The 18,113-nt window shown below is 39.0% G+C and overlaps 1 protein-coding gene across 3 annotated transcripts in view; it reads left to right on the forward strand.

The window, feature by feature from the left end:
• RNF8 (ring finger protein 8) overlaps window positions 1–18,113 on the forward strand; it is a 46,509-nt gene that overhangs the window by 17,287 nt on the left and 11,109 nt on the right. For 2 of the 3 annotated variants that reach the window (XM_081293642.1, XM_081293643.1), the window contains exons 3-5: window positions 2,745–3,473; window positions 5,901–5,963; window positions 17,298–17,387. In XM_081293642.1, the coding sequence (XP_081149768.1) occupies window positions 2,745–3,473; window positions 5,901–5,963; window positions 17,298–17,387 (882 nt within the window). Of the gene's footprint in view, window positions 1–2,744; window positions 3,474–5,900; window positions 5,964–17,297; window positions 17,420–18,113 lie in introns of all 3 variants that reach the window. The other variant, XM_081293644.1, reaches the window with a different exon arrangement.

Here is an 18,113-nt window from a genome sequence, read left to right on the forward strand (position 1 = left end):
TAGAAGAATGGGGGAAAGTTGCCAGGTGAGCCATGTTAGGCCCAAGGAAGTGGGTTGACTAGCATTTATGTATGTATGTATGTATGTATGTATGTATGTATGTATATACACACACATATATATTCTGCTCAAGCTAAATACTATAGAAAAAGCCAGAAATAGAGGCCTAATACCAAACCATGGCTAAGATCCAATCTCTATTCCCCATTCATCCTCTGTGCCTTGTGGTGAAGCCCTCTGTCATATTCAGGTTGATCAGGGATTTTTTTTTTCTGGCTGAAAAGAAAGCAGCTGTAGTTGCTAGTATAAAGATAAGTTTTTCCCTTCTCCAATGCTGGGGATCTAACCTAGAACCTTGGACATGCTAGGCAAGCACTCTACCACTGAGTCACATCCCCAAACCCCAACGTAAGTCTTAGTCTCAGTTCAGAAGTGAGTTTCATCTTTGGCCTCTCCCCTAAAGTCAAGTCCTTGATATGGGTTAAAATGACTACCAATATCTGTTAACTCTAAAGCCTACATTTGTTTCAGATCTATTTGTGGACCTATCATTTCTGTTTAGCATCCCTTAGCTTGGACCTATCATTTCCATTTAACACTCCAGCTTCACGTGATATTCCTTTGCATTTATAGGTTGTGCCATGTAATCCCACACCTGTTTGTGCCCTCGGGTTATTCTTTCTGTAGTCAGCTGCTAAAAGTTTTCAGATGGGCATGGTGATACACACCTGTAATTCCAGCGTCTTGGGAGTCTAAGATGGGAGGATTGCAAGTTTGAGGCCAGCTTCAGCAACTTAGTGAGACAATGTCTCAAAATTAAAAAATAAAATAAAGGTCTAGGCATATATACCTTGGTACCCCTGGGTTTAATCCTCAGTACAAAAAAAAAAAAAAAAAATGTTCTGCCTTTGCACTTGATGTATTTACCTTGTAAGATGTGGAGCTTAGAATTGGAGTGACTTAATAAATCAGTTGAGCCAGGATATAATAATAGTGAACATTTATAAAATGCCACAGACTAGGTACTGTTCTAACTGCACATTAACTCGTCAAATTCACAAAAAGATCATGAGGGAGAGACTGTTATTATTCCCCATTTTATAGATGCAAGTAAATGGTCCATAAAGAGGCAAGAAATCTGCTCAAGGTCATACAGTTGGTAAGTGATAGAGACAGATTATAAATCCAGGCAGCCTGACTCCAGGTGCAGGGTCCATGCTCCTTTTTTTTTTTTCATGGTGCTGGGGATCGAACCCAGGTCCTTGTGATTTCAAGGCAAGCACTCTATTACAGAGCTACATCCCCAGCCCCCAGGTTCCATATTCTTTTTCCTTTTCTTTATTTTTATTTTATTTTAGTTGTAATTTTTTAATTTTTATTTTTATTTTATTTTATTGGTAATTAGCAAATAATAATTATGATTATGTTGGTCCATTATAGTTGTAGTTGATGATGGGATTTGTTGTTACATATTTGTACATGTACCTAGGTTCCTTTTTTTTTTTTTTTTTTTTTTGGTAATTTTTGTTGTTGTTGTTGTTGATGGACCTTTACTATATTTATTTATATATGGTGCTGAGAATTGAACCCAGTCTCACACATTCCAGGCAAGTGTTCTACCACTGAGCCACAACCCCAGCCTCAGGTTCCATGTTGTTTTTTATTTAGTTAGTTAGTTGTTGATGGACCTTATTTATTTATTTATTTGTGTGGTGCTAAGAATCGAACTCAGTGCCTCATGCATGCTAGGCAAGTGCTCCACCACTTAGCCACCCCCACCCCACCCCCAAATTCTTGACCTTTACACTTCATTAAAACCAGACAAGTAAACATCAAGCATTTACTTTATACTTAAACACATATAATAATGTTTTATGCATATTATCTTACTTGTTCCTTACCATCCCTATTTTACAGACAAAATTGAGGCACAGAGAAGTTAAATAAATTGCTGAAAGGACATACAGTTAATAAGCCCAAGGTGTTGCTTCAGGCTCTGGGCCCAAGCCTGGGTCCAGAGCTCTAGCACTTAACCACTATGGGCCTTAGTTGGTATTAATTAGACCAGATCCCACCTACAGTTTGATCCTAGTACAGAGCATTGGTATTCTTTTTTTCGTTTATGCATATTGAGAAGTGCTTTGTTCATTGTGTTGAGGCATCACTTCAGAAACGGTACTTGAGCAGCATTCCTGGCCAAGCCGGCCTTGTGGACTTCACTATTAGATGACGCTTTCTTCGTTAATAGCAATTTTTCCATTCTTGGGCTATTGCCTGCAGTTTAGGTCAATAAGAACAATTCAGTTTCAGTTTCCTTTAGTGCTATTGCATGTGTTTGAGCAATTCATCCACCAATAATAAGGTGATTCTTGCCTGTTTTCCAGGCAGTTCTCAGTGGAGGCATGAATGTGAAATATGGGTAAAAAGCCAAAGCACTGTTTGAAGAATGCTGTTTCTAAGGATGGTGGTTTATGGACCTTTCTTTTCTATTTGTTCTCAAGGGTGTTTGTTCTGAAAAGGCAGAAGGTTTTGCAGCAGCAGGTGAGAAATTTCATTAAGAAGAACAAAACTGGGCTGGGGTTGTGGCTTAGTAGTAAAGTGTCTGCCTAGTATATGTAAGGCACTGGGTTCGATTCTCAGCACCACATATAAATAAATAAAATAAAGCTCCATTGATAACTAAATATATATAAAAGAAGAGCAAAACCAGGAAACTTACTTCATCTTTCTTTCCCTTTCCCCAGAGTCTGAATGGTGTTTGGTTGAACAGAGAGCGCCTGGAACCATTAAAGCTTTATTTCATCCATAAGGGAGACCACATCCAGCTTGGGGTGCCTCTGGAAAATAAGGAGAATGCAGAGTATGAATATGAAGTTACTGAAGAAGAATGGGAGAAAATTTATCCCTATCTGTCCCCAAAGAGTGACCGGATGAATGAAAAAAATAAGGACTTGAGAACTAAAAGGAAATTTAGTTTAGATGAATTGGAGGGTCTTGCAGCTGAAGGCCCTTCAAATTTGAAATCCAAAATAAGTAAAGTGTCATGTGAACCTGGTCAGCCACTGAAGTCACATGGGAAAGGTGAACCCTCTGAATATTTGGATCCTAAGTTGACTTCTCTTGAAGCACATGAGAAGACCCCAGGGGCTAGTATTTGCCCTGGCCCTCCCAAAGTCATGGAGCTTCATCAAAAGAAGCAGAAAGCCTCAAATCCTTCAGCATCTCAGAGCAGCTTAGAGCTGTTTAAGGTGACCATGTCCAGGATTCTGAAGCTGAAAACGCAGATGCAGGAAAAACAAGTTGCTGTTCTGAATGTGAAAAGGCAAACCCAAAAGGGGAGCTCAAAGAAAATAATGAAAATGGAGCAGGAACTGCAGGACTTACAATCCCAGCTGTATGCGGAGCAGGCTCAGCAGCAGGCAAGAGTAGAGCAACTAGAAAAGACTTTCCAGGAAGAGGAGCAGCATCTCCAGGTACACACTGAAGGGAAGGCAAGCTTGCCCATCAGTGGGCTGTTACTTTGGGAACCTCTATCTAGAGCTGTCTATTTCTGGTCCAGAGACCAAATGTTTGAGTACCAGAAACAGGAGATAGAATGGGAGAAGAAAGTTGAGAAGGGGGTTAAAGTTTGAGCATGCTGACCAGGAGCCAGACTTGGGAGGTGTCAAGATATGGGGTACGATGACTGAAAGAGCCAGCTAGAGCATAACTGATCTCAGGATACAAGCCAAGGTATCTCAGAGCCACTGTCAGGTGAAGAAGTTGGATGAAGGTCAGGATAGCACAAAACCACATTCCACTCCAATTAAGCCAAGAGTTGACCTCACGACTTATCTGTCTTTGCGCAATGATCAAAGCCAAATCACTTAGCTGCAAGGCAGTAGGTCAGCTGGTTACTCTGCCCTTGTACCTGACAGTTTGTTAGCTCTGAGGATGAGTCCACTCTGTAGCTAACCTAAGAGGTCAGAGGCTAGATAAACAGAAAATGTTTTTGTTTCAGTCTTGAGCATCCAGCATGCAGAGGGCAGGGACACCATGTCTCTGGTATTATGTTGAAATGATAAGCCACTTACTTTCCTTTACTGGGATGACTGTCTTGGTGGTGTCAAAATAATGCTAAATGTGTTTCCATGCCTGAATCATTTGCTTAGATGACAAGCTTTTCCACAAGCTTTAGGCAAACCTGATTCTGTTCCTACTCAAAATGTCAGTTCCCATCTGGCAGGAACCACACATTACTCCCACCCATTTGCTCAGGTATCGTTGAATGTCAAGAATTCTCCGTTGTTGACTTAGAAATAAGAAGGACCAATCACAACTGAAGTGAATAAGCTTTTATTTTTGCTTAGGTTGCTCAGGGCAAGGAAGAACAACTGGCTTATTTCTGAACAATTTATAAATTTCATTCTAATTTCTGTTATCCCTTTAAGCTGGCTAATAGTAGCAGAGAACATGGATTAAGAAGCTCTTTTTTAGGGCTGGGGCTGAGGCTCAGTGGCTGAGCGCTTGCCTCAAACATGTGAGGCACTGGGTTCGATCCTCAGCACCACATAAAAATAAATAAAGTAAAGATGTCCATGTATAACTAAAAAAATATTTTTTAAAAAATGAAGCTCTTTTTAGGGTATATACTGTTGCATGTGTGTACCTTTTTGTTTCCCTTATCTAGCCTAGACTAGTTCTTTAGATTAATAAAGGGTGTTTTATCTCTACGTATTTAGTGTTTCAAACCTTCACTAGATCAGAACCCTCTTGAAGGGATAATGTGTTCAGGAATAAGAATTACTCTTTGTTTTGTGATGGTGGGGATTAAACCCAGGACCTCACTCATGCTAGGTAAGCACTCTACCACTGAGCTACATCCTGCACAGTTACTGTTAATATTTGTGGCCACTCTGTATGCATCAAGGTATAGGTGCAAAACCTATTCCTGTAGCCAAATGTTAACAAAAGGTGAAAAAACCTGGTTTAGAGAATTTCTCCAGGGGTCGTGTATTAATAGCTCAAAGCAAAGTGTATATAGTCCTAGCTGCATTTCCCTCTGCCCACCCAGCCCTGGGGATTTAGCCTACCCCTGCTCCTTGTTCAGAAGTTCACATAGATTTTTTTGTTGTTTTTGTTTTTTGGGTAACCATGATGCCTGGCACTAAGAAGTTCTGCTGGGCAAAAAATGCTTAATAAATGGTTTTTACCATTAAGTAATTCATCCTGTTGAAGAGACAAGATGTATTATGCACATAATATAATAGGAAAACAGTTTTCATTGAGTTTCTAAACCAGACGACAATTTCATGTGGGCATACTAAATGGGTAGATAATTCTTAAGGAGGGAAGAGCCCAGAGGTTCTTTTGGAAGAAGCTGGACTAGGTTAATGAGATTGTGGAAGGCTTGCATTATCGCAGCCTTGGCGGACGCTCACACCGTCAGGTGGAGGAAATATATAACATAAGCTCATGCTGGGGGATAGGAAGACTAGTTTATAAGCAAAAAGTGGTCTCGAATGAGGAGACAGGGTGACCAGAATTTAGGGAAAAAACATAGAAGATAGACTTCTGAGTCCCAGCATTAGACATTATGTCTGAGTTTAGATTCAGAAGTTCTCAGTTTATATCCTTTCGGGTGTCTTGGCATTAGCCAGTGAAGGAGGCATGGACTGTTCCAGAACCACCCAAGTGGTGGCTTGAAGCTGACAGTCCTGAGGTGTGCAGTGTTTGTGAGGATAACTGCTCAAATCCTTTACTGCCATAAGCTTTAGGTGAGAGTGAAGAGATTTCCGCCTGCTCACTGACCTCTGTTATTTCCAGATTCCAACACTAGCTCATGGGTTCTGCTCCTTGTTGGGTTTTTCCCCCCTTTTTTTTTTTATAGGAAAACCTTTCATTTTGTTTTGGCTTTGCAGGATTTGGATAAAGACCAAGGAGAAGAAGATCTCAAGCAACAGCTGGCCCAGGCTCTGCAGGAGGTAATTTATCTCTTGCTTCTGTAAGGAGATTGTAGAGTAGCCAGGCATCACATGGCCACTAGCTGCCCCTATAGCTTAGCCCATACCTCTGCAGCATCTCTAGTCTGCAAACAGAGCAGGTGGCAGATGCTCACACCATCAGGCTGGAGACTTGGAGCCTCACAGATATGCCAGATCTCAGTATGAAAACTTACATCTTCATCTGAGCAGAAGTTGCTCTGGTGTCAATGGAACCGAGTCTATGCAATTAGGAGGCTCTCTGGGGAAGTGGCTCTACTTCAAGAATAGTGAGGGCAGCCAAGAGAAAATGTGATCTATGACTTGGCCCTCAGGGCTTGTGAGGGCCTCTAAGCCTCATCATCCCTGAGCTGTGGCCACCCAGAAACCATTTGAGAATGTTCTAATTAAGCGTTTTCAGTCAGATTGAAAATGTGTAGTTTTAATGGTCATCAAAACACATTAAATCAACAGAAGAGTAAAGCTCACAGGAATAAAATTCTTCTATAAGATTGCCTATAATTTATTTCATTCAACTTGGCTACTTCTCCCATTTGATTATTTTATTTATATATATATATATTAGTTGTAGGTGGACACATTTCTTTATTTTTTTATGTGGTGCTGAGGATCAAACCCAGTGCCTCACACTTGCAAGGCAAGTGCTTAAGAATATGGAATGCTTCATGAATTTGCGCGCCATCCTTGCACAGGGTCTATGCTAATCTTCTCTGAATTGTTCCAGTTTTAGTATATGTGTCACTAAAGCGATCACCCATTTGATTATTTTTATGTATTTTTTTTTGCATCTTTAAAACCTGCTGTATTTTCTGCCTTTTATGTACTACAATTAGTAGTTTGATAAAAGTTTACTTAGATTAGTGGGGTGACTTGAATTTCTTTGATGAAAGTTAGTAAACTGGGTCTTATAGTACTAACAGCTACATTGTTTGGAAGCATGACAGGGTGCCTGCCTTAATTTCCTTGAGGGGTCCACAAGTAGCTTTGGAAAGAATTGGGTGAAAATCAATTTAGTCTTTTTGGAATTTTATTTCCTGAGCTCTTTTATTTTTATAGAGTGGGAGGGTAGGCATGTTTCCCATTTGGAGCATTATTAAATTAATAATTTTTTTTTCATCAATTGGGAAAGAGTAAGGTTCCATGAGGATCATTGAATTCCCTGCACCCACAACCCCTCACCTTGCCTTGAGGCAGACAGGAAAACACTTATGTCAGAGGGTGGTTGGGCATGCATTCATCAACCTAAAGTGTGATGCAGATATCATGGCTCTGTACCATCATGCCTGAGGGCATGCCTTTCTCAACTTGAGAGCAATGGTTGTTTTCTCTTCCACCCTTCCACCCTCCTGAGCCTTCTGAAGTTCCTAGGCCCATAGAAAATTTTGTATTTCCATAGAGCTTCTTTTTTTTATACTGGAGATGAAACCCAGGGCTGCTGAATTTATTTATGTTTTTATTTTGAGACAGGAACTTGCTAAATTGCCCTGGCTGGCCTAGAGTTTGTGATCCTCCCACCTCAGTCTCCAGAGTAACTGGTATCACAGGCTGTGCCACCACCCCTGGCTCCATAGAGCTTTAAAAACTTTTTTGAATGTTTTTCATACCTATTACTTTTTATCAACACTGGGGTTAAGAGGAGCACCCGTTTTTCCCATTTTCAGATGAAAAAGTTAGGAAACATAAATCTAATTAGTGGTCAAGATGAAGACCCAGGCCTCTGACATGACTTATTCCAGGAGATCACACATTTAAACTTTTGTTTCTTGAGGAATATCTTTGCAGAAATGCTTGTCTTTCTCCACTTCTTTTAAAAAATAATTTGAGGTGAGATTCTAAAAAATAAGCTATGCTTACATGTGAAAGAACTCACAAATTTTCTTCCTTCCTTTTCTCCTCCCTCCCTCTCGCCTTTCCTTCTTCCCTCCCTCCCTCCACCTCTAGCATGCTAAGCACGTGTTCTACCACGGACTCACACCTCCAGCCTTAACTTTGTTTCATAGACATAGAACTCCTAGACATTTGCAGTGGGCAGTTAGTCATAGTGAATTAACTATTAGTTCTTGGTTATGCCTACTTCTAGAAGACACTGGCAAGGTTCAGGCAACATTGCCTTGTGATTTGTAGAATAAATAGGTTAAAGGTCTTTTTTATTTAAATGAAAATAAGTATCTCATTAGTCAGAATCCTCTTTCTCCCTGAATGTTTGCTGGTTGGTTGGTTTTTGATTCTTTGTGTGTGTGTGTGTGGTGGGGGGTGTTATGCTCAAGTTCGGGACCCCCAAAAGACCACCAGAGACCAAGATCGATGTAAGCAGCAAAGAGGCGTTTATTGTGAGCTAGCTCGGTCCTCCGTGCATACAGCAACTGGTGACGCTAAGAGGCCCTGAGCCCAGGGTTTGCAGCAGTTTTATACACTCTTTGGGGAAGGCAGGGACTTCTCATACATCATAGCATCTCTTAGCAAATCATCACACACCGCAGGAAGATCATAAAACAACTCTAAAACATGATTAGCACATTCACTGGTGGGAACAAGTTGGGTAGGGGTGATTGGTTAGTACAAGAGGGGGATTCGTTTGAACTGATTGGTTTAAGCCATGAGGGGAGTACATGCTGAACTATATGGTTTCCCAACATGTTATCAACCACCATAAACTACTGGGGGAGTCATCTGGCATCCCAGGTATTTTCCCTGTCTCATGCTGATTGGTGGCTGCTAGGGGGTTGCAATGGGTCCTCACCTAGCCTGACTGAGTCAGGGACACCTGGCGCTGCAGATCTCTCCTGTTATTTGTAGATAAACACCTCAGCAGGGTGGGTATGTGCCTAAGAGTGCTCTGTGGGTTTTTCCAAGGACAAGGGTCATGTCCCCTTCCTTGGACAGGCTTTGCTCTGAGGTAGAGGCTGATTTCTCAAAAATGGAGTCATATCAGTTTCTTATTCCCCCTTTGTCTGGAAACTTGGGAACCAATCATGGTTCCCTCAGTTGAGGGTCTATTTGGGCAGGCTCTACATCTTGGTAGAGTAAACAGTAACCCTCAGGGGACAGTCTTCAACTTCCCAGACTCACTCAAAATTGGCCTCCTAAATCCAACCTGACTTAATTTACCTATCTACACTGTCTGTCTATTTCTGGCTTCATTCCCCCCTCTAATTTTAGGAACACCTTATTGCTGTAAGAAGGGGCGATGGCTCGTTCTAGCTGCTTCAAAGCTGAGAGGGGGGCGTCGAACATGTGGGGACGTGGGGGGACGAGAGTTCCCTTTTAGAAGTCAGTTCAGTTTGAAGTCTGGTTGGGGAAGAACAGATTGTAAAGTCATCTGGGGATGGATGCTTCTATGAGAGAAACAGAAACCATGAGTACTGAATAAATGTTGCAGCAGCTGGAACATGTCGCTGTATAAATAAAAGTTTCCTCACCAGGCTTTAACATCCCCAGTTATCAGGACTGAAAGCATAACATTTAACTTTTAACTTTTAGTGTTACAGATGTCCTTCCCCATTAAGATACAGTTTAATAATGTCATCTGATCTTGCAAAATCCTATTACTAGTATGATCTCTGTGTCTAATAGAGAAACCTTTAATTTTGTTACTTGGGGCTGCATGATTATACTAGCAAACACCAAGCCTACATGTGTATGTTAGGAATATCTGTAGGCCTTAAACTAAAAACTACTCTGGCAGTTCTTCTTGATATAGTTTCTTTTGATAGTAATCAGGCATTCCTGCCTAAGAAGTAGCCTCCAGTCATACTTATTCTTGGGGGCTAACACAAGGTGTATACCTTAAGTTACATTTAATTATTATTATTATTATTATTTAAAATGCCCAAGAATAACTGTGTTTTGGTTTTAACTGTCTTTGCTAAGTGTTTAAGATGAAGCAAATTGACTTTTGTTTCTATCTATTGTTAACAGCTGAGTTTCCATGGGAGTCCTGGGGGAACTTTACAGCAGCTTCTCAGTTCTGCTAGTGCCATTTGCACTAGGATGGGTCCAGGTCTTGCTTGACCATGTGGCTTCTCTTGGAAGCATCAGGGATGTCTCCCTTCTCCAATGACCCTCCTCTTCATAGCAAATGCATTGATTGGCTTTCTGTTCTTTGGTGGTCTCATTAATCTCCCTGATCGGGAGGTTATGTGGCCCAGAGTTGCAAAGCTCTTGACAGAAGTCCCCTGTTTCCTGTATTCAGACTGACTCAGAGGGCAAGAGCCAAATATTGGTTTTCTTGGCCCTTTTAATTTAACTTTAATTCTAAATCTTAAACATTCATCAAATCAATTTCAACAGCCTTATATTAAGAGTACTGGGCTTTAATGTCTATCTCTCTATCCTGTAGGTGATAACTCATTATCTTAAATTAACCCAGGTTGTGTATTCTTAAAGCAGTACCTCTGCAAAACATTAACAGGCAATCTTTAGATCATTTATAAGAAAACTACAAAACAAAATAAACAAGAGTAAAAACATATTTAGTTCGTGAAATAGCTACCTTGAACTTTGGCAGAGTTATACATTATATCCCCTGTTTGAGATTCTAGTAATCTTGACAAAAGCCAGCTTTTGGACACAACTTTAAATGTACTGAAATCTGGCCTACTTCTTTCGTAATCATTCTCACATTTAATAAGATGGGACACAGAGCCTTATTTCAGGTAAGGCGGGGCTCTTCATAAATCTTAAGTAAAGTGCTGTAGTTCTGAAGCTGATCTTTGCTTTTTAAACATCATTTTACAAAGCTTACATAAATTGTTGCTCAAGTACACATGAATATTAGCTAACACAATATAATATCACGTCCAAAATATGAATTAAAGAAAGGTTGAAAGCTTTTAACCTTTTGTAGAAAAGTAGCAAAGTACTTTTGTGTTTTACAATATTAACTTTTACATAGATTAGGCTCTCATTAACTTAAAAATAGATTTAAATTGTACCTCAGTGTAAAAAGTAACATAAAACTTTACATACCTTATTGATAACAGGTCCAGTTATAGAACATCAAATGATATAAATAAATCTCCAATATGTTTTTCTTTTAAGCCTAAAATTACCATACAACTTTACAACACCAGTTGATAAAATGCTCTTTTAAAGCTTCTACCTTACAGATTTGTATACCTGGAAGATATGAACACATTAATAGCACAAAAATTACATTGATTTTTTTTAACCATACGATTTGTTTTTATTTTTTTAGTCATACATAACAGCAGAATGTGTTTTGACATATAATACATACATGGAATGTACATACATCAATCATAATGTCTATTCTGCTGCCCTTCCTATCCCCCCTACTCCTCCCCTCCTCTCCCCTCCTCTCTCTCTATCCAATCTAATGTGACACACTTTTTTTTTCTTTTTCTCATCACAACATCATATATGTATTCTGTATAACAATGAGGTTCTCCTTCCATCTTCCGTGCAACTCCCTTTCTCCTTCTTTTTCCCTCTCACTTCTCTTCCCTATTTAGTGGTAGTCTTCTTCTCATGCTCTTCCTCCCTATCCCATTTTGAGTCACTCCCCTTATATCAGAGAATACATTCGGCATTTGTTTTTTAGGGATTGGCTAACTTCACTTAGCATAATCTGCTCTAATGACATCCATTTGCCTGCAAATGCCATGATCTTGTTATTTTTTAGTGCTGAGTAATATTCCATTGTGTATAAATGCCACATTTTTTAATCCATTCATCTATTGAAGGGCATCTAGGTTAGTTCCACATTCTAGCTATTGTGAATTGTGCTGCTATAAACATTGTGGCTGTGTCCCTGTAGTATGCTCTTTTTAGGTCTTTTGGGTATAGTCTGAGAAGGGGAATAGCTGGGTCAAATGGTGGTTCCATTCCCAACTTTCTCCATACTGCTTTCCAAATTGGCTGCACCAATTTGCAGTCCCACCAGCAATGTATGAGTGTACTTTTTTCCCTGCACCCTTGCCAGCACTTATTGTTGTTTGACTTCATAATGGCTGCCATTCTTATTGGAGTGAGATGGTATCTTAGAGTAGTTTTAATTTGCATTTCTCTGATTGCTAGAGATGGTGAGCATTTTTTCATGTATTTGTTGATTGATTGTATATCCTCTTCTGAGAGAAGTTTCTGTTCAAGTCCTTGGCCCATTTGTTGATTGGGTTATTTGCTTTTTTGTTGTTTAACTTTTTGAGTTCTTTGTATACTCTAGAGATTAGAGCTCTATCTGATGTTTGAGGGGTAAAAATTTGTTCCCAGGATGTAGGCTCCCTATTCACCTCACATATTATTTCTCTTGCTGAGAAAAAACTTTTTAGTTTGAATTCGTCCCATTGTTGATTCTTGGTTTTAACTCTTGTGCTATAGGTGTCTTATTAAGAAATTTGGGGCCTGCCCCCACGTGGTGAAGATTAGGGCCAACTTTATCTTCTATTAGATGCAGTCTCTCTGGTCTGATTCCTAGCTCCTTGATCCATTTTGAGTTGACTTTTATGCATGGTGAGAGAAAGGGATTCAATTTCATTTTGTTGCATATGGATTTCCAGTTCTCCCAGCATCATTTGTTGAAGATGCTATCCTTTCTCCATTGCATGTTTTTAGCACCTTTGTCTAATATGAAGTAGTTGTAATTTTGTGGATTTGTCTCTGTGTCTTCTATTCTGTACCATTGGTCTACCCGCCTATTTTGGTACGAGTACCATGCTGTTTTTGTTACTGTTGCTCTACAGTATAGTTTAAAATCTGGAATTGCAATACCACCAATTTCACTCTTCCTGCTTAGAATTACTTTAGCTATTCTGGGTCTCTTATTTTTCCAGATGAATTTCATGATTGCTTTTTCTATTTCTGAAAGGAATGTCATTGGGATTTTGATGGGAATTGCATTGAATCTGTAAAGTGCTTTTGGTAATATCGCCATCTTAATAATATTAATTCTACCAATCCATAAGTAAGGTAAATCCTTCCATCTTCTAAGGTCTTCTTCTATTTCTTTCTTCAGGTTTCTGTAGTTTTCATTGTATAGATCTTTCACCTCTTTTGTTAGGTTGATTCCCAGGTATTTTTTTTTTTTTTTGAGGATATTGTGAATGGAGTAGTTGTCCTCATTTCCATTTCAGAGAATTTGTCACTGATATACAGGAATGCCTTTGATTTATTGGTATTGATTTTATATCCTGCCCCTTTGCTGAATTCATTTACTAGTTCTAGAAGTTTCTTGGTTGAACTTTTTGGGTCTGCTAGGTATAGGATCATGTCATCGGCAAATAGTGCTAATTTAAGTTCTTCTTTTCCTATATTTATGCCTTTAATTTTTTTCATCTAATTGCTCTGGCTAGTGTTTCAAGAACTATGTTGAATAGAAGTGGTGAGAGAGGCATCCCTGTCTTGTTCCAGATTTTAAAGGGAATGCCTTCAATTTTTCTCCATTTAGAGTGATGCTGGCCTGAGACTTAGCGTATATAGCTTTTACCATGTTGAGGTAATTTCCTGTTATCCCTAATTTTTCTAGAGTTTTGAACATAAAGGGATGCTGTATTTTGTCAAAGGCTTTTTCAGCATCTATCGAGATGATCATATGGTTCTTATCTTTAAGTCTATTGATGTGGTGAATTACATTTATTGATTTCCGTATATTGAACCAGCCTTGCATCCCAGGGATGAATCCCACTTGGTCATGGTGCATGATCTTTTTGATATGTTTTTGTATCCGATTTGCCAGAATTTTATTGAGGATTTTTGCATCTATATTTATTAGGGATATTGGTGTGAAGTTTTCTTTCTTTGAAGTGTCTTTATCTGGTTTGGGAATCAGGGTGATGTTGGCCGTATAGAATGAATTTTGAAGTACTCCCTCTTTTTCTACCTCCTGAAATAGATTGAAGAGTATTGGTATTAGTTCTTCTTTAAAGTTCTTGTAAAACTCTGCTGTATATCTGTCTGGTCCTGGGCTTTTCTTGTTTTGTAGTCTTTTGATGGCTTCTTCTATTTCCTCACTTGATATTGGTCTGTTTAGGTTGTTTATATCATCCTGACTCAATCTGGGTAGCTCATATGCCTTAAGGAATTTATCGATGCCTTCACTATCCTCTATTTTATTAGAGTATAGGGTTTCAAAATAATTTCTAATTATCTTCTGTATTTCTGAAGTGTCTGTTGTGATGTTGCCTTTTTCATCCCGTAAGCTAGTAATTTGGGTTCTCTCTCTTCTCTTTGTTAGCGTGGCTAGTGGTCTATCAATCTTATTTATTTTTTCAAAGAGCCAACTTTTAGTTTTGTCAATTTTTTCCATTATTTCTTTTGTTTCGATTTCATTGATTTCAGCTCTGATTTTAATTATTTCTTGCCTTCTACTGTATTTGCTGCTGATTTGTTTTTCTTTTTCTAAGGCTTCGAGGTGTAGTGTGAGGTCATTTATTTGTTGGTTTTTCTTTCTTTTAAGGAATGAACTCTATGAAATGAATTTTCCTCTTAGTACTGCTTTCATAGTGTCCCAGAGATTTCGATATGTTATGTCTGAGTTTTCATTTACCTCTAAGAATTTTTTAATTTCCTCTTTAATGTCTTCTGTAACCCTTTGTTCATTCAGTAGCATATTGTTTATTCTCCATGTGATGTAGGATTTTTTCTTTCTTATTTTATTATTGATTTCCAATTTCATTCCATTATGATCAGATGAAATTGCTTGGTAGTATCTCTACTCCTTTGTATTTGCTAAGGTTTGCCCTGTGACATAATATATGGTCTATTTTTTAGAAGGATCCATGTGCTGCTGAGAAGAAAGTGTATCCGCTTGATGTTGGGTGGTATATTCTGTATATGTCAATTAAGACTAAGTTATTAATTGTATTATTGAGCTCTAGGATTTCTTTATTCAACTTTTGTTTAGAAGATCTGTCCAGTGGTGAGAGGTGTGTTAAAATCTCCCATGATTATTGTGTTGTGGTCTATTTGATTCTTGAACTTGAGAAGAGTTTGTTTGATGAATGTAGCTGCATCATTGTTTGGGGCATATATATTAATGATCGTTAAGTCTTGTTGGTGTATTGATGTTTTTATATTAACCAAGTTTAGCTTTTAAAGACATAGCACAATTTTCTAAAATAACAGTTCTTGTTTAATCAGCTGTTTAATTCCTTTAAGATTACTTACTTTAGAAACAAGAAACAAAACTTAATAAAACACAATGTTATGAGAAATCTTTGTCCTTTTAACTTATGACTGTAAAGACAAACTTACAAACTTACACAGACCTTTTTTATCACTTACTTAAACCTATATAGCCAACATACACAGGCCTGCTTTATCACTTACTTAAACTCTCTTATTTACTTAATCACATAGACTCTCTTATCCAGAAACACATTTTCCTTCTATTAGAACCTTCTAATTTCCCTTTTCCATCTGTTAACCTCCTTTTCTGTTCACATTTTGAAACAATCCTTGTAAATTTCTGAATTTAGGCAGATTATTTCATAGACATCCACATTTTATTAGTTTTTTTTTTTTTTTTTTTTTTGGACACCTAGAAAAACTTGTAAGCTTAATTTTAAAAACATCTTTATTTTCATCTGTTTACCCAATTTAAATTGAACTGTTTTAAATCACGTGAATCAAAGATATTTGGATCCATTTTTTTTTAATTTTTATGAGCGCTCTATATATCTGCCAATTTTCATAAAGACATCATTATTTTTATCTGTTTACAGCACATAACACTAGTGTGCACACATAACACAATAGTAAAGGCTTTGTAGCTTTTCGCAGGTGAAATCTCCACTGCAATGTTTAAAGACTCCACAGTTGATATCAACACATTATTGCCCATGTCTTAAAGGGCCAGAAACAGATACAGACAGACACAACGACAGATAGACAGAAAGGAGCTCCAGACTACAGCTGACAGACAGGAACTTTTAAAACAGACCAGATAAGAGAAAAATCTCCCCAAGTTTCTAACTCCCATTTAATTATGACTCCTACACCAGTGGCACCATAGATGTTGACACTAGTGGACCAGATGTTCTCACAGAGGGACAACCAGAAGTGTAAAATCAAGGGTCTCAGTGTGGCGATTTTACTGCATTCAGTGTCCCTCCCCACCTTTTTTTTAAAGTAGACAGAGATGGAGCAATCTTTACAGTACAGAGAAGGAAGAGGGAGTCCCCCGAAGCAAAAGGGGCTTTGGCAGCTGCTGGGAGTCCCTCAGTCCCTCCTTTTACTTACAGGATTAGCTCCTCTGGTTAGGTCCAATCCCAGGCACGCTGCATATCTCCTTTCCAGTAGTCAGCTGTCAAAAGTTAATCCTCCGCATGCAGTTGCTTAAGTGCTAGGCCTTCCCAAGAAAGCAGAGCGGGGTCTCCTCTAGAGTCCCCTCTGGGGTGCCAAAATTTGTGACTGAAAGTTCGGTTCCTGTCCTCGAAGCCAATTAATGCCAATTTAATAATGAGGACAGAGTTTTGAGAAAAAGCAAAAGGGAGATATCAAAGTTCTTAGATCCCCAGAAGGCATTTCCCTCTGCAGTGGGTGCACTCAAGCCAACTACGGGAAGAAAACATTGCTTCCCTAATCCCATTTAACAAAGTGGAGTAAAGTTTATCAAAGTTTTTTAAAACACAGCTCAAAGGGGTGTAAAGGGTGAGAACAAAAAAGCTGGCAGTTCTATTGACTTTTGGTCCCTTTCAGGGAAGCAGGAGAAGCATCCCAGGGACATTTTCAGGCTAAAATTTAGCTAAAGTTACCTCCACACATCTAAGGCAGATTGGAACTTGGGACACTGCATCTGTCCAAAGTAAAACAATGCCATCACACTTAACAGAGACACAGACAAAAAGACACAGATTCCCTTTTCAGATTGTCGACAAAAATTAAAGTAGGGTGCTGGCCCTAAGCCAACTGGGGCCTTCCCCTCAGACAAACAGATTGGGGGAGTATCCCCCTCAGATTGGGTCTGACAACCTCAGATTGGGGGATTAGTTCCCTGCTGGGTAGCCTCATAGTACTTACACACTGGTTTTCAGAATCATATAAGAGACCCTTTAATAAGATGCACTTTCATGGGCCTCAGACCAAAGGTACAGAATCACACTTCCTGGAAGGCCGTGTTAAGTTTTTCAGTTGGTTTGGGGCTACTGAGGCTGGGTTAATGGAGAGAGACTAATAGACTTGATAGCTTCCTTCCCTACCGGCCCCTTTGCATGAAAAAAGCAGCAGGTAGATGGGATACTCTGGATGAAAGATGATATTTTGAAATTGTTAATTCATTGATTTCTGAATCAAAGTCAGAGACTATAAGGGGGGGAAACAGATGTGTAGCTCATCTATGTATCTATTATGTTTCTACAGCATCGAACTCTAATGGAAGAGTTAAATCGAAGTAAGAAGGATTTTGAAACAATCATTCAAGCTAAGAACAAAGAATTGGAGCAGACCAAGGTACTGGAAAGAAGATGGAGGTTTAGAATTTGGTTAGTACATGCAACTCAGCATTTTCAACAGTGCAAGGGTTGCTATGGTAAATGAGAGAGATTGTGGTTGCTCCTAGCCTCGGGGGAAATAATCTTTAAAATTATTCAGGCCTGTAGAGGACTCTGCTTGCAAGACAACATCTAATTCTTTCCCTTGTTTAGAAGCTAAGTGCTGGGAATGAGGCACTTGCACCCTGCATTCTAGTCCTTTCTGAATGATGGGTGCTCCTTCAGGGTATGGTGAATGCAGACTAAGGAGTATTATAATCAAAATTAAAAAAATAGTTCATCTTGATGCATTTATGCAATTCCTTCCCTCAGTGAATCGGTAGAACTCTTAAATCGGGTTATAAACCTAAGTGCCTACCATGGCCAGTAATAAAAGTGAGCAAAGGGGCCTGAGTATAAAAAACATGGTAGGGATTGCTGAGGACTGTGGTACTCGCCTTCCACACAAACTGATGAGTCAGCTCTTTGCTCAGTCATTTGTTGCTGTCCAGAAATGCAGGTTGGTGTTGTCATATATTTGGTTTTTCCACAGGAGATGGAAATCCAAATGTTTGTATAAAGTACCCCAGTTTTCAAACATTGGCCACAAATATTTTTTGTTTTTATTTATTTTGTATTATTTATTTATTTTTTGTTGGTACTGGTAATTGAACCCAGAGGTGCTTTGCCACTGAACTGCATCCCC

This window comes from Spermophilus citellus, assembly GCF_964194105.1.
Source record: "Spermophilus citellus genome assembly, chromosome: 5".
NCBI classification, from domain to species: Eukaryota; Metazoa; Chordata; class Mammalia; order Rodentia; family Sciuridae; genus Spermophilus; species Spermophilus citellus.